General features: G+C 55.2%; 1 protein-coding gene across 2 annotated transcripts in view; it reads left to right on the plus strand.

Moving 5' to 3' along the window:
- Positions 1-14,836, plus strand: part of RIN3 (Ras and Rab interactor 3) — a 123,249-nt gene extending 108,413 nt beyond the window's left edge. For both annotated transcript variants that reach the window (XM_027066466.2, XM_027066465.2), the window contains exons 8-10: positions 5,234-5,365; positions 10,802-10,965; positions 13,684-14,836. In XM_027066466.2, coding sequence (XP_026922267.1) covers positions 5,234-5,365; positions 10,802-10,965; positions 13,684-14,004 — 617 coding nt within the window. In that variant the 3' untranslated portion in view covers positions 14,005-14,836. The remainder of the gene's footprint in view (positions 1-5,233; positions 5,366-10,801; positions 10,966-13,683) is intronic.
- The last annotated feature ends 1,550 nt before the right edge of the window (positions 14,837-16,386 follow it).

Genomic DNA, 16,386 nt, shown 5'->3' on the forward strand with positions numbered 1-16,386 from the left:
TCTGATCACGGAGAATTACTTTGGAGCTGTGCCTCTGTATCCCAGTGCTGCTGGCTGAGGCCCCCTGTGCACAGGCTGAGCTCATGCCTTGGGCCCCTGGCTTCACAGGAAGGAGACCACAGCCCTACCTAGCCCTGGAATATCAGAGAGCTGGAGCATTCAAACAATGCTTGCGGCTTATGTTTGTCTGCAAGTAGCTATCAAGTCAGAGAGTCTGTGTGGGCCTTTCCCACCTACATCAGCGAAGAGAGACCCAGATTCTAGTCATAGATCCATCACTAACCGGCTGTGGGGCTTTGAGCAAATTTCTCTGGTCTCTGAACCTCGGCCTCCTCACAGTGAGATTGGGCTTGATGAATCCAGGGCCGCTGGTGTCCTGAGTCAGCTGGTCATGCCATGAGAGCTAATCATGTGCCTCTCTCCCGTTCCACGTTCATGTCGGTAGCTTGAAATGGGCCGCTGTGGAAATATTTATACCACAGAAATTGGCAAACCCTGCAAATCAGAGCTTATTTTTCCCTTCGGAGAGGCAGTTGTTGGCCATTTCCCAGCTCACCACTGTCTAAGACCCACAGAGGATCCTAGTATCCTTGACCATGGCCCCAGCCCTGGACAGGACAGAGCGGAGGCCAGTGGGAGCACACATGTGGCTCCATTCAGTCCGTTGTCAATGTCCAACATCCCAAGCCCTGTGCTGGGGACTGGAAAGGCAGTGATGGGGCAGAGGCTCAGAAAGGTTAAGAGACTTGCCCAAGCTCACCCAGCCTCCGTCCTGGCCCTCGAGGAGCTCATAGTCCAAGGAAAAGGGCAGGCTCTGAAGTCGAGGTGTTTGGGAGCTGGAGCAGGAAGTGCTCACCTGTGCCTGAGGATGTGGGAGAGGGCAAAGAAGGAGAAGTTTGTTCGGGAGAGCTAGGGAAGGTGTCCCCGGGAGAGGGAAATGGGTGTGCAAAGGCACGAGGAATGGAGTTCGGGGAATGGCCCATGACTCAGCACGGAGGAATTTGTGTGAGAAGGTGATGAAGGCAGCATGTCGTTCTGAGCTGGAAGTTGGAATATAGAATAAGCAGTGGTGGCTGGGGGCAGTCTAGGAGGGCTTCGTGGAGGAGGTGGAACTTGAAGGAAGAATGTTGAAGTACCAGGTACCTGGGATTGTGGGTAAGAAAAAGTTGGGTTCAAGTCCTGGTTCACCACATCCTAGCCATGCAACCTTAGGCAAGTAGCTTAACTTCACTGGGGCTCACTTTCCTCATCTATAAAGTGGGCACAATGGATCTAACCCACCTCACAGAGTTGTTTTAGGAATCCGTTGGTATAATATTTATAAAATATGCTTTGCTTTTAGAATGGCCCACAAATGTTGGTGCTGTGTGGGAGGGGGAAGGTAAGGACAAGCCATGCCTGATAGGTGACTGTGGCAAATACCAAGGGGCCAGAATGCAGGTGACTTGTTCTCAGGCCATCAACTAGACAGTGTGGCTGGAAGGGAGTGATCATACTGGACAGGTGTTTATGGGCCCAGTTGTGGAAGGCCTTGAATGTCAGGGTAAGAGATCCAGACCTGATTCTCTAAGCAGGGGGGAGCCATTGATGGTTCTTGAGAAGAGAAATAGCATGATCAGAGCTATACTCGCAGGAGATGGGTTAGTGGACAGAGTGGATCAAAGGACAGAGACCCTGCTGGGAGGGCAGGCGTAGGGAAGTAGGGCCGGAGAAAGCAAAATGTGAGTGCAGGGAGCAGTTAGAAGGAAGATTCGTCTGGGGCTCTGACCTGCCTGGCCACAGGGAACAGAGAACCCCAGAGGAAGAAGGGGACTCCCAGGCCTTGCACCCTGGGACGGGGGGGCAGGGAGCCGTGGGCTCCTTGACAGAAATGGGAAAGTTTGCAGCCAGGGCTGGTTTCCAGGAAATGACAAAACACTTGGTTTGGCCCCTGGTGAGGGGAAGGACTCGTGGGGTGTCTGTAAAGGTCCACCGGAGCCTGGGGAACTTGGGGACGCACCCCTTCCTGCTCACCGCTGCTGTGCCCTGCTCTGTGTCCCGGGGAGACAGAAAGGGGATGTTTACGGGTAGCTGGAGGGACAGTCGTGGGATCACGGGAGCCCTTGCAGTAGGTGGCTAAGCAGAATGTGCTGGGGACTGAGGAAGTGGGCCCCAAAGCCCTTCCTGAGCATTGGCCAGGCTTCTCAGGGAGAGCATGGGGAGACAAAGAAACACATGAACCACATTCTATCCCCCACAAGGCACAGAGCCGCAGTCCGGAGGGCCTCTGAATCCTAAACTTAGGGCCAGAGCTGGACCATCCTTGCTGAAAGTCACTGCCCCCGGAAGCAGAGCTTCTGGCCCTTAGAACTATAGACATTTGGGGCTGAGTAAATCTTTATGATAGAGGGTTGTCCTGGGCATCGCAGGTGCCAGTAGCACCCCCACTCTGATGTGACAACCCAAAAGGACTCCAGATACTGCCAAGTGACCCCTGAAGGGCAGAACCACCCTGGCGGAGAGCCACTGCTCAAAAGCAAATTTGCTTGCCTGATTGTATCCCTTGGTGAGCTATTAACACAATACCAGGACGAAATCAGTGTTCTAGGAGGCACAGTAAAAATTCAATCAGCTCTAAGCCGGTGCGTGAGTTATAGGTGCATTCCAAAAGGCACAGGACTGTTTCACATCAGTTCCTAACTCGTAACTCAAACAAGAAAAGAATCTCCTGTAGGCCAGGATTCTAATAATTAAATTATCAGCATGAAAAACATCTCCCGGCACAAAATCTTTCCCCAGGAACTCGTTGGTTGTGTCTCTGGCTTATAAAGGTTTAGGGGAGAGCTTTCTCCAAAACGGACTAATTTTGTGTAGGGACGGGACAGGAATTTTGAAACAAATAACCAGAGAGCCTCGGAACACAGAGCTGCAGGGGTGCCTGGGTTGGCTCAGACAGTTAAGTGTCCAATTCTTGATTTCGGGTCAGGTCATGATCTCATGGTTCGTGGGTTTGAGCCCTGCACCAGGCTCTGTGCTGACAGTGCAGAGCCTGCTTGGGATTCTTGCTTTCCCTCTCTCTCTACCTCTCCCCCCCTCAAAATAAGTAAATAAACATTAAACACACACCTGTGCGCGCACACACACACACAGAACTGGAATGGGAAGAAGGCATTTCCATGGGAGCATGTGGGAGTGCTATGGGTAAATCCTTAAATCCTTGTATAGAATTCTCACCAAAATCCTATGGGATGTCGTGTAATCTGTGGCACATCATGCATGACTAGAAATACAGGCTCAGAGAGGTCAAGCAGTCAGCCCAGGTCACACAGCTGGTAAGAAGTGCATTGAGGCTCACGCTCTGGGTCCGACTCTGCTTTTCAGTGCTGTGTGTTACCAACCCCTTCAGCCTGTTTATTTCACAGGTGGGAAAACGGAGGCCCCTTGAGACAGCAGAATAGAGACGTCATAATAGCTCACTTCTCCGTAGCACTTTACAGGTACCAAACACTTTGCTGTTTTGCTCACCTTATTCTCTCAAAAATCCCAAAAGGCCATCAGGGCTCGTGCTGCTGGCCCCATTTTGCAGATGTAGGAACTGAGTGTGGCCAGGAAGCCGGCCACAGGGCACACTGTTTTCTGGGAAACCGACCAAGGATGGGTTGTAAGCAGAAGGGGCCCCCACGGGAGAGACATCGTCAGAGGCCCCCGCGGTGCCAGCACTGTACTGTGGGGAGCGTGGAGGACATAGGAGGAGCGCGCTGGCCTGTGCTGGAGAGGCGTGGACACACGGAGCCCACGGAAGCGCGGCTCGATCGTGCCTCCCGGCACCCAGGGGTGGGCGGCCTGTGCAGGCATGGGCAGCGGGACACAGGGCCTCCGGAGGGGCTGCTAAACTCAACACTGAGTTTCCACTCTTCTCAAACCTCTGTCACACCATCTCCTGTACTCACATCTTTCTGGTCCCTCCTGGAATCCAGAAAAAATCAGATCTTATTACCTGGGCAGGTGACACCCAAGGAATAGGGTGGTTAGTACGAGGGCTTAAGTGAATGAATGAATGAATGAATGAATGAGCGAGTGGGTGGGCTCTTACGAGCAAGACTCCTCCTGGGGCGCCTGAGGGGCTCAGTCAGTTAAGCATCCGACATCGGCTCAGGTCATGATCTTACAGCTCGTGGGTTCGAGCCCCGCGTGGGGCTCTGTGCTGACAGCTCGGAGCCTGGAGCCTGCTTCCGATTCTGTGTCTCCCTCTCTCTCTCCCTCCCCCACTCATGCTCTCTCTCTCCCTTCAAAAATATATAAACATTAAAAAAAAAGAGGGGGGGGGAATGCCAATGTGCCAACTGAGGGACTCCAGGGGATTCTGTCCTTGTAGGAATTCTTCCCCCCACATCCAGCCCGTGCCTTTGTATTGCCAGTCAGTCACCAGAGCCATCCCGGAGCCCAACAGGGGAGGCATCTCATAGGCCCACTGTCCACCCTTGTCTCTGCCCCAAAGCATCTATTATTGTCAAGATCCTCTGAGCCATAAGAACATCTCCCACAAAAGCAGAAGTGATGAGTTATTCCTTTCAGAGGTATTTACGTGTTAAAAGAACCCCTCAGGACAGGGCCCTGCTTAACCCAATACAGTGAAGGTTGAATGGTGGGATTTCCAACCACGTAGTACTGATTGAGGGAGGGCTTTCTGTTTTGCAGATGCAGAGGGAGGTGTGGTTAAAAGGGACAGGGGACCCTCCCGAATACATCACTGTTAGCTGCTTCTGGATGGCTTCCTGAATAAGTGTGATATGAACTTGACTGTCAAGCAAGCAGCGAGGGTGGGAGGCACCTGGCTGGCTCTGTCGGTGGAGGGTGCAACTCGTTCTCAGGGTTGTGAGTTTGAGCCCCACGTTGGGTATAGAGATTACTTTAGGGATAAAAATCTTAAAAAAAAAAAAAAAAAAAAAAAAAGTTAGCAGCCAGGGGCATTGAGGGGGAAGAGCTGGGGAAGAGGGAGTGGTTGGGACTTGACCACTCCAGTGGAGGGTGGCTCTCTCAGTTCCTTCTTCCTAACCCTGGGCTGTGTCTCAGACATCCCTGAGAAGGCTGGTCCCAGGTTGCCCCTGTCCTGAGTCATGAGAAGGCTGCAAGGTTCCTCTTCCAGGGGAGACCAGCCCCCACCCAGCGAGCCGCTGTCCTCTTCCCGAGGGCAGAGAATGGCTCACAAGGAGAACCTCACACTCACTACTTTCTGCATCCTTTCTCCTCCCAGGGAAGCCCTATGGTGCAGACGACTTCCTGCCCGTGCTCATGTACGTCCTGGCCCGCAGCAACCTCACGGAGATGCTCCTCAACGTGGAGTACATGATGGAGCTCATGGACCCTGCCCTGCAGCTGGGCGAGGGTGAGTCCCCACCCCAGGCCCCTCTCCAGGCCGCCAGGGTCCGCTGCACAGCCCAACAAGCAACTTCCCGGATGCCAGATTCCACTGAGCCCCGAGGACAAGACACAGGGCCTGGACACGGGCCCTGTCCTGCGGGAGCTCACAGACCAGCAGGGGAGCTGGGCCAGTAAAGAGACCCTGTCACCACTGCTTGACGGATGCTGGAATGATGGGAAGTCCACAGTGTATAGGCGCGTGGTGCCCAGGCTGTGCAGTCAGGGAGGGCTTCCAGGAGGAGGTGATACCTGAGCTGAGTGTTGAAGGCTGGAGAGGAGCCAGACCATGAAAGAAGTGGGAGAGCCATTCTTCACAGAGGGAACAGCATTTGCTGGTAGCATAAAAGATAAGGCTGAATCAGTGGGTGGGCCCATGAAGGGAAGGAGTCTGAGTAGGGAATAATGATCAGTTCTTAGACTGATCCCAGGGGTGGCCCTGGGAACTGTTGGCCCCCTCCTCATTCAGCCGTGGCCAGGTCCTGTGTCCATGAGAGAAGGTTGATGCTGGGATATGGAACCTGCACTCCCGAATAGGATGATGGCAGAGGTGTGTTTGCTCACCCCATGCTCAGTTTCCCTTCCCCTTTCCTCCTTCCCACCACTTCCCCCCCACCCACTTTGCCTTGGCCACTCCTCCACCAACAATCCTTGAGGTGCAGACAGCCCAGATATCAGCTCTGACACGTCAGCCACAAAGGACGAAGTGAGACTCTCGGGGCCCAAGTGTCCCCTTTGGGCCTTGTGGTTCTTGAGATAAGCTGGCCCACTTTACATCTGTTTGCATTTTTAGCGTGTGTTGGCCTCTGGGGTGACAGTGTGACATGGGTGGTTCTGTGAGTTCTTGGAAACTCAGGGGGGCGTGTAAAGCCTTGAAGTTTGCTGTCCCGTATAACTTTGACTAGGGCCCTGGGACCTCCGGAACTATTTTTTCTCCTCTTCAGTTAAAAATGTTCTGCAGTTAACCCTGTGTCGGGCTCCACTCTGGGCATGGAGGCTGCTTAAGATTCTCTCTCTCCCTTTCCCTCTGCCCCTCCCCCACTCGTGTGTGTGTGCACTTGCATGGGTTCTCTCTCTCTCCCTCTCTCTCTCTCTCCCTCCTCTCAAAAAAAATTCTGCAGTTGTAACAACCTGTCTTCCAGAGGGTGTAGGAATTCAGTGGAAGCCAGGCTTCCTTAGGCAGTGCTTATCTGCTGTCCAGTACATCCATCCATCCCTCCATCATCCACCCACCCATCTATCCAATCTATCCATCCATCGTTCCATCCATCTATCCACCATCCACCTATCCATCCACTCACCCATCCACCCATCCATCCATCATCCACCCACCCATCTGTCTATCCATCCATCCATCATCCATCCACCCATCTATTCTATCTATCTATCCATCCATCCATCCATCCATCCATCCATCCATTCACCCATCCATCTACCCATATACCTACCCACCCACCCATTCATTCATCTACCCATATACCTATGAACCTACCCATCCACCCACCCTTTCTTTCATCTATCCATCCATCCATCCACCAACCCACCTATCCATCTTTCAAATTTTCCACCAAGGGCACTGCTGCTGATGTACATGGGAAAAAATCACTTATAAATCCTATTAAAGAACTAGTCCCAACCCCATAGGTTTTTTTAGTGTCTTAGAGACAGTGTTGGAGAAAAACACTTGAGGGGTGGAATAATGGAGCTAGACCATGGGGCTCTGCCATGGTCTGAGTCCTGGCTTGCTCTCTAGCAGTGGTCAGCCAAGCCTTGGCCACTATGACTCCTACTCCCTTCTCAGCCTGAATCTTTATGGCCAAAGGAGGCTCCAGGCCAGGCATAGCAGCTGAACAGGGAGAGGGCAGGGACGTCCTTGGCCCAGCTACCCTCTCCTAATGGGCCTGCGATCCCCACCACAATCCTGCCATGGCCTCCTAGGATCCTTCTTTCTATTCCTGAGGCTACCCGGGGTTTGGGTAGGAAAGCAAAGGTCCTTCAGGCGGGAATGCTGGTCTATTCTGGGCTATGTTAAGTGCTTTTGAGACCAGGCAAGTACCAGTAAATACATAAAGGTCTTAGTTTACAGTTTCTGACCCAAGGCTGCCTGAATACCCTGTACCCTGCCCTCTTTCAAACTGAAGTAGTCAGTCTCTGGCTCCATGGGAAGATTTCTTTTTTTTTTTTTTTTTTTTTTTAGAACCTAGATCCTTTTTTTTTTAAGGTTTATTTTTTTATTTTTGAGAGAGAGCGAGCACAAACTGGGGAGAGACAGAGAGGGAGAGGGAGACACAGAATCTGAGGCAGGCTCCAGGCTCTGAGCTATCAGCACAGAGCCCAACGCGGGGCTCGAACCCACGAACCCTGAGCTGAAGTCAGATGCTTACCCAGTGGAGCCACCCAGGCACCCCCACGTGGGAAGATTTCTAAGGAATCCTTGAGGTGTTTGCTGGAAGTAAAGAGGCGGGCAGGGCACACACAGCCTTGCCATGCACTGTATACGGCCCCTCCCAGCATCCCTTCCCGGCCCCCACCAACATTGGTGACAGAGCCTGCCCATGGCAGCTCTGAGGCCCAGAGGACCAACTTTACATCATGCTGCATACACCAAGAGGCCTCCCCGTACCTCTCTCTGTTCCTACTCTGATAGTCAAGGTGGGAAGTCCCAGCACCCAGGACAGGCCCAGCCTCATAGGCGAGGCCTCCGGTAGTGAGATGATGTGGGTGTCTTCAGCTTGGGCCGGGGCATCCACCCTTCAAGTCTGATAGCCAGCAGACCTTCATCTAGAAGTAACTGGGCCGAGGGGCAGAGGGACAGAGCACGAGGGGGACAGCGTTCCTGCGTTTCCCCAGCTTTGCAGCCTGTCCTAACTGGCTGGTAGGGCACACAGGGTGCTCCGTTCCCAAAGCCCCTGAGGCTCAGATACAAAGAAGAGCCTGCCTTACAGGGGGGTGGGTGCTCTGAGGAGCTCAGAGATGCCTGGGACGGGGCAGGCTCTCAGGGAGCCCCCACTCTAGAGAACGTCAGTTCCTCCATCTTAAGAGGAGAACTAATACCAGTGTAGTAAAAAGAGCAGTTTGCAGGCTGGATTTCGGCCCCGGTTCTGCCTCTGATTGGCTGGAGACCTTGGACAAGTCCCGTAACGTCTCCGGCTTGGGAAAGCACATGTGCTGGGCTAGATGTGGGGTTTTCACACTGTCTGGGTGCTCCAGCATCCTGCATTCAACCAAAGGCCTTGCGAGTCTGACTGCATTCTTTGACACCCTCATGTTCTTTCAGCTGGTTCTGAGTGCTGCTAATTTGGTAAAAAGACCAGTGATTGGGTCCTGCTTTCGTTGAAGCAGGCTTATCAGGCATGAGAGATCAGGGACTTCCTATAAGAAGTAGAGAGCGCCTGAACATTGGGCTGATCGGATCCCAGCCTCCTTCTAACCTCTCTCTCTGCAGCTCCCACAAATCTGGGCAAATACGGGCAGACGGGAGACCCTGGCAGCTGCTGTGCACCTGGCTGGAGCCAGCTCAAAATCCAAACCTCTTCTAGAAGCACCCCCATGGTCACCTTTGCCCACATCCCCTCTGCACTGATTGACATCTGGCCATGCTGTGCAAATATCTTTTTTTTTATTAAAAAAATTTTTTGGGGGGGCGCCTGGGTGGCTCAGTCAGTTGGGCATCTGACTTCGGCTCAGGTCATGATCTCGCGGTCCATGAGTTCGAGCCCCGCATCGGGCTCTGGGCTGACAGCTCAGAGCCTGGAGCCTGTTTCGGATTCTGTGTCTCCCTCTCTCTCTGACCCTCCCCTACTCATGCTCTGTCTCTCTCTGTCTCAAAAATAAATTAAAAATTTTTTTTTTTTAATTTTTTTAACATTTAATATTTTAACATTTTTTTTTAATTTAAAAAAATTTTTAACATTTATTCATTTTTGAGAGACAGAGTGTGAGTGGGGGAGGGACAGAGAGAGAGGGAGACAGAATCCTAAGCAGGCTCTATGCTCTGAGCCGTCAGCACAGGGCTTGATCTCACAGACCATGAGATCATGACCTGAGGTGAAGCTGGACGCTTAATCAACTGAGCCACCAAGGTGCCCCTGTTTAAATATCTTAAAAGGGGTAGTGAGTTTTCTCCATCAAAGGACAACACTCTCCCCAAAGGGAACAACCAGCTCCCAAACTCACGGTGGGAGGGGTTGCCTGCCACCTAGTGGTCCTGGCAGGCACTGCATGGCATGGCCCCAAGTCAAGGGGAAGTTGTCTGGGAGAAGGTGAGAAGCCTCTAGAGCATCTCCCTTAGGTCACCTAACTACCTGCATTACTCACATTCGATTAAGCCCTGCACTCGACAGTATTCATCTCATTTACTTTTTACAACATTCTGGGAAAAGTAAATGAGGAAACTGAGGCATAGAGAGGACAGTAATTCCCCCGAGATCACAGGGCTGGCTGCTGAAGGGCACAGACCTGGACTGTGCTCTCTGACTCCAAACCTGAACGCTCCCAGTCAGTGCACTGCACTCAGCTCCTCCGTTACTAGCCAGGGAGACATGATCACTGGTGGGGACAGTGCCTTGGAGGCATGCCAGCTAGAGGAGATGGGCTCTCAGGGCAGCGAGGGCTGGGGCCCCAGGGAAGGGTGCCCGGCACAGTTGGCTTTAAGCTCAACTACAAAGGGATGTGCATGCGTGGTTTATTGGCTCTTCTCTGATACGTGATGCCAGCCCAAGTTCTGTGTTCGCCGTGACATTAGCTCACAACCTCCCCAGCCAGGGTGTGGACTTCTTCCATATTGGTGTGGAATTTGTAGACACGTGTTGGCAGCTTCATCCAATGCAACAGGCATGCTTGGGGCTGCAGGTGACTCACGGTGTAATAATAATGGTGTGAATCAGAGGAAGGGGCTGGTTCCTCTCTTCAATCAAGAAGTCCTGGGAGGGCCTCCTGGGCGGCTCTGTGGGTTGAGCTACAGACTTCAGCTCAGGTCATGATCTCAGTTCCTGAGTTCCAGCCCTGCATCCCATCGCCGCTGCCAGGGCAAAGCCCGCTTCCGGTCCTCTGCCTCTCTCTCTCTCTGCCCCTCCCCACTCACGCCCCCTCCGGCACGTGCGCTCTCGCTCTCGCGCTCTCTCTCTTTCTCTCTCTCAAAAGTAAATAAACATTAAAAAGATAAATAAGTTCCGTCTGAAAGGGAAGCCAAAGACAATCTTTGAGCAGAGCCTGACAGCTGGGACGGGGTTGGGGAGGGGGAACGCTGGACTTCAGGGAGCGTGTGCATTTGCAGGGGTGAGCGCAGGGCTGCAGCTCCGCAGGGGAGGGTGCTGCAGGTGCGCCCCAGGCGGCGGCGGTGGGCGGAGCTTGGAGAAGCGGGGCGAGGGGTCCCAGCTCAGCCTCCACACCCTGGTCTCCGCAGGTTCCTACTACCTGACCACCACGTACGGGGCCCTGGAGCACATCAAGAACTACGACAAGATCACGGTGACCCGGCAGCTGAGCATGGAGGTGCAGGACTCCATCCACCGCTGGGAGCGCCGGCGCACGCTCAACAAGGCCCGGGCCTCGCGCTCCTCCGTGCAGGTGATGCGTGGGACTCAGGGTGGGTGGGGGCCGGCGGGACCGTCCCGCGGACGCCAATCCCATGGCCCCCCAGCTCAGGAGCCCAACATCGACGGGATACTTTAGAAAAGTCTCTCCAGGCAGCATCAGTGTTTTAGTTGAGCAGGCAAGACAGGATGGGAGAAATGAGACTTTTGTCCAACACTCCTTAGTGTCTGCAGTGTCCTAATGTCCTAGTTCCCAGCTGGGCCTGGAGATATGGACATAGTCTTGCCAGTCCCACTTTGGGAAGCCCACGGCCTGATCCACGGCCTTGCCCCTTTTGTTTCTGGACAAATGCTGCCAAGGTGCCTCTGCACCTAGCCTGCCCCTCCAATCCAGCCACCATCCCTCCCCACCTCTCTCTAGACACACTCAGTATTCAAGCCATGGACGGCGGGAATCCTGCCTCCTACACTCTCATCACCCACACACCCCCACGCTGCGTCCAGTCAAGCTGCCCCCGATACCCTGAACGTGCAGAGCTCCACTCCCTGGCACTCAGCCTCTGGCCCCACACTGCTGCCACAGCCTGTCCTCAGTTTCACTGAGAAGTCTTCTTTGAACGACCTCCCCACCCGTCTCCCACTCCCTATGGCCCAGGTTAGATGCCCTCCTCTGTGTTTCTTGCTGCTACTTCCCCCATTATATCCCCATGGCATATATCACACCATGTTGTGACCATCTGTGTATGAAGCCATTGCCCTGGAAGGGAGGGCCCGTGACTCACATGTCTGAGGGGCCCCAAGCCCAGGGCCTGGGACAGATTGGGATAGGGGTGTGTGCAGAATGAAGACATTAAGACATCAGGCCAGGCAGCAATCCAGAGCTGTAAACACTCTACCGTCTCACTCCCTTGGCACCTGGAGCACACTAGACCTGAACCCCACCCCGGCTTTCAAGATGGCCCCACTGTAACAGATAGAGCCCAGGCCTGGGAGGCAAAAGCCTGGAGGTCTGGACCCAGCTCTGTACTAGCTTGCTATGTGGCCAGGAGCAGTCCCTGCCCCTCTTCGGGACGCAGTGGATCAGATGAGCTCTGCCTCCCAAGTACATGTTCTAGGCTGCCAAGATGATATCCCCCCACCACTTATCAATGGTGTCTTGATAATATTTACCAACTGGCTTCTGGGGAGAAAAAAGGCAGCTCTGATTTTAGCTGCTGTCAATTTCCATGGTGCAAATACTCCCATCATGGCCAATTTCAATCTACTAACTTGGGATTGCCGAACTTGGAATTGGAAAGAGATGTATGCAATTGGCTTTCTCAAGCTGGATATGAGCCAGCATAAGTTGGTACAGGCGGCCTCCAGCACATCACTGCTCCCCATTCCCTCCTGGAACGCCCGTCTCTCCACCAACTCTGGCAACAGGGGCTCTGCTGGCCCATGTCTGACCATGGCATTGCTCACTTCTTGCTTCTACTTTGTAGGTTCCCAGTGCTAAAGCAGGCAGAGCATCAGTGCCTCTCACTGGGGAGGTAAAGCTTGAGAGGCTTGGATGGGGGATGAGGAAGCCCCCCAGCACTATTTCCGGGGTCCAGGGAGGGCACCACTCCCTGCTTCCTCTCAGCGCCTCGTCTGCACTCACCACCCTGTAACCATAGTTATCATCACTCTTAAGTCGCGGTCGCCTTGTTCCTGCTCATCATCTTCCCTATGGTCAGACAGCTGTACTGCGACCAGCCTTCCACAAGGGGGCAGCCCCTCACACACCGCTTCCTACCTGCCCTCAAAGTGCTGGGGGGAAAGGGGACTCTTCCAGGAGCTGAGTTAGTTTGTCTGCTTCCTCCCAGCCAAGGTTGTAAGGGAATGGTGTCATCCCAGTTTAGAGTTGAGGAAATGGAGGCTCAGAGAGGTCAAGGTCACACAGTGCATGGGAGCAGATTCAAAGCCAGGCAGGAACTCAAGGGCCCATCCTTCCACCACCTGGTTCCTCCTCTGGGGCTCTTGGAAGGTGTAGATGCTGTTCAGGTTTGTGCGTGTGTTCCTATACCCAGCCCCACAGGCATCGCCTCACCCTTGCCCGCCTAGCTCGGGCGGTGCCCCTCTCCCTCCGTCCTAAACCCGCCTTCAGGCCGAGCTCCCCTACCCTTTCACTAAGCCCCCCTCCTGCCCCTGCAACGAGGAACCTCCACCCCCCAGGCTGAACTGTTTCCAGCCTTAAGGACTGAACTGTTTCGCCAGCCTTAGTAGCTCCAGCTGCACCGTGAGCTGCTGGTCCTGCGGTCTGCACATTCTATTTTATTTATGCCAGCCTCGGTGCCCCAGCGTCGGGCCTGGGGTGGGAATGCAGGGGGAGCCTCGGGAGGAATTGTTGAGGAACTGAGTGACAGATGAGCCCGCGGACTGGCCACCAGGGGGCGTGCTCACTCCTCATGGCCGAGACCCGCCCCGTCTGACTCCCCCAGAATGGTCAGCCCGTTGGGAGGCGAGGCTCAGAGAGAGAAGGACCTTGCCTTGCGGAGGTCACACGGCAGGGTCAGCCGCAGATGCTCCTACTTCCAACCCCCCGACTTCCAACCCGCCCCTGCAGTCCCCTCTCTGTGTAGAGAGGAGCCGGGGGCCCAGAGAGGGCATTGGACTTGTCCGAGGCCACTCAGCCCCTCGGCGCCTTGCAAGCTCCCAGCGTCGGGGTGGGGGTGAGACGGGATGCCCCCCACCCCCGGTGACGCAAGACCCCTCCGTCTCCCTCCCGCAGGACTTCATCTGCGTGTCGTACCTGGAGCCCGAGCGGCAGTCGCGGACGCTGGCGTCGCGGACCGACACGCTGGCCGAGGCGCTGTGCGCTCAGTGCGCGGAGAAATTCGAGGTGCTGCAGCCCCAGGACTACCGGCTCTTCGTGCTGGTCGACGGGCGCTGCTTCCAGCTGGCGGACGAGGCGCTGCCCCACCGCATCAAGGGCTACCTGCTGCGCAGCGAGCCCAAGCGCGACTTCCACTTCGTGTACCGACCCCTGGATGGCGGCGGGGGCGGTGGGGGCCCGCCCTGCCTCGTGGTGCGGGAGCCCAACTTCCTTTGAGGCCGGGGCTCCCCTCGCCCCTCCAGTGGCAGCGTTCAAAGCCTGGCTGGCGCGGAAGCGGGCAGACTGGGCTCCGGCTCGCTCACCAAGCCCCCAACACGTGCATGCAGGAGCCCCCCATCTGAACACGCGCACACTCCCAACGTGGATGGGATGCCCACCTGGCACACTCATTTGCAACATACCGAGCATGCGTAGGCCAACACAGCAGAACAGCTGTGAAGATCCTGTGAGGAGTGCTCGAGGGGCCAAGTTCTTCGTTAGACACAAGGGGAGACTGAGGCTCAGAGAGAGAAGGGACTCTCCAGCCAGCTGCGGCAAACAGAGCCCAAGCCTGGCCCCCTGTTCACTCACAGCCCTTCAGGCCGGTCCTTCTGCTCCAGCCCCGGCCCGCCCAGTCCTGTCTTTTGTGGGAAGGGCTGACTTCCCCAGGACTGTCCTTAGGAGGAGCGGCCTGGCCACAGCTGCCCACCGCGCCCCCAGGACGGAGCTGGACGTTTTGGCCCCTCCCAGCATCTCAGGAGCATTTCTCAGGGTGTGCGTTGAGACAAGCCCCCCCATCCCTACACCCCCTACACCGACCGGAGACTGCCCTCAGCTACCAGTGCCGCAGTGGCCCTCCCGCCCCCCAGGTTCTGAGTCCCTCCGGAAGCAGCCAGACAAACACCAGGTCCACCAAGTAAAGGCCGGCTCAGCGTCTACAAGGACAAGTTCAGCTTCGGCCACAGGAGAACACTGACAGAGCCCTTTCCCTGGTGGGCACGCCCCAGGGCTGTGGCAATGTGGCCAGAGACGCCGTGTGGGGAGAATTTAATAAAAGCCCTTTTAAAAATGGCATCTTTTTTCCTCAAGAGGCTTGAGCCCTGCTCAGCCGGCCAGACCCCCCCCCCCCCCATGAATGCCTAACTCCCTTCCCAGATGGGGTTCGGAAGACCTCCCCCTCCTTTCTCCCGAAGGCCCTGTCTTTTGACAGAATCTGCAGTGTGCTATCAACCATCCTCAGCTCCCATGGCCGTGGCCCCTGTCTGCCCCTCGGCCTGGTCATCTGTTGCCTCCCCCACCCCACCCTTGGTTCCCGTCATTCCCACCTCTGTATCATTTCAAAAATGATCTCACACCTTCCTGCTTCTGCTTCTTATCCCTGGAATACCATTTCCTGGAGTCACTGGTCAAACTCCTATTCATCCTTCAAAGCCCATCTCCTCTAGGAAGACTCCTCTGACTTCCTAGGCTGGCAAGAGAGTCCTTATACACGTTTCCACAGCCCCCCAGGCTCATCTCCTCACGAGAGATAGCAAACTGCTCTTGTCTGTTGATACTTCTGCTCTGTCCTCCAGATTCCAACCATTCACATCTGTGTCATCCACGCTGATTAAAAATATGTATCTGTTGAGTGCCTGTTAACTGTCAGCACTCTTCTAGGCCTTGGGAAACAGAGAATAAAACAGACAAAGTTCGAACGGAGCCCCAGCATGAACGGCAATGAGCAGTGTGCCCAGGGAAGGATGGCTGGACTCGCCCGAATTAAACCCCTGGGCATCAGACAGCTCGTTTAGCCAGTCAACAAACAGCTGTTGGGCTCTGGGCTCTGGCTCTGGGCTCTGGCTCCAGGCCAGCCCGGTGTGAGATACAGGATTGCTTCAGGACGCTGCTGGCCGGGAGGACTTTCCAGGCTGGGGGTGAGCGTAGATGGGCAAATGTACAGAAACCGAGGGTAGCCAGGCACGGTCCCAGGTTGCCCTTCCCTCTCCTCCTCCCCCCGCTACAGGATGCAGACACTGTCCCCTTCCTGGGGTTCCAGTCCCCACAGCCCTGAGCTGAGCTTGCGATGCGGCCTTGTACCCCCAGCTGTAAGGTAAGTGCCCACCGCCTCCGACAAGGCCCGAGGCAGTTGGGGAAAGTAGAGGGAGCCTTTTGCCCAAGGCGGGGCCTCAACATGGGGTGGGTTTGGGATTCAGAGGGTGGATTGGGTCCTAGCGCAGCCCTGGGGTCTTATGTCCAGCTCCCAGGAAGGGCAGAAGCAGCCAGAGAGCTGGGCTGACGGGGCCCCTGTAAGATCAGTGCGAGTGTGTGTGTGTGGGTGTGTGCAGGGCCCAGCATCCTCAGGCCAATGCCGGGATTCACCCAGGAGAGGCCAGAAGGCAGGAGGGGTGGGGCTGCCCGGACTCCCTGTTGTCTAGATGTCTCTGCCCACAGGGAGGTGTGATGGGACACGGACAGGGGTGCAGGCCTCATCCAGGGCGTCACACACGCTGAGCCCTCAGGGGAAGCCTGGCACTGGTTAGTGATTCCCCAGCATTCTTTTATTTAATCTGCAAACAACCCCTGCAGGGAGGTATTTGCAGATGAGGACATCGAGGCTCGAAGAAGGGGGCATATGAG

Source organism: Acinonyx jubatus, chromosome B3, assembly GCF_027475565.1.
Source record: "Acinonyx jubatus isolate Ajub_Pintada_27869175 chromosome B3, VMU_Ajub_asm_v1.0, whole genome shotgun sequence".
Taxonomy (NCBI): Eukaryota; Metazoa; Chordata; class Mammalia; order Carnivora; family Felidae; genus Acinonyx; species Acinonyx jubatus.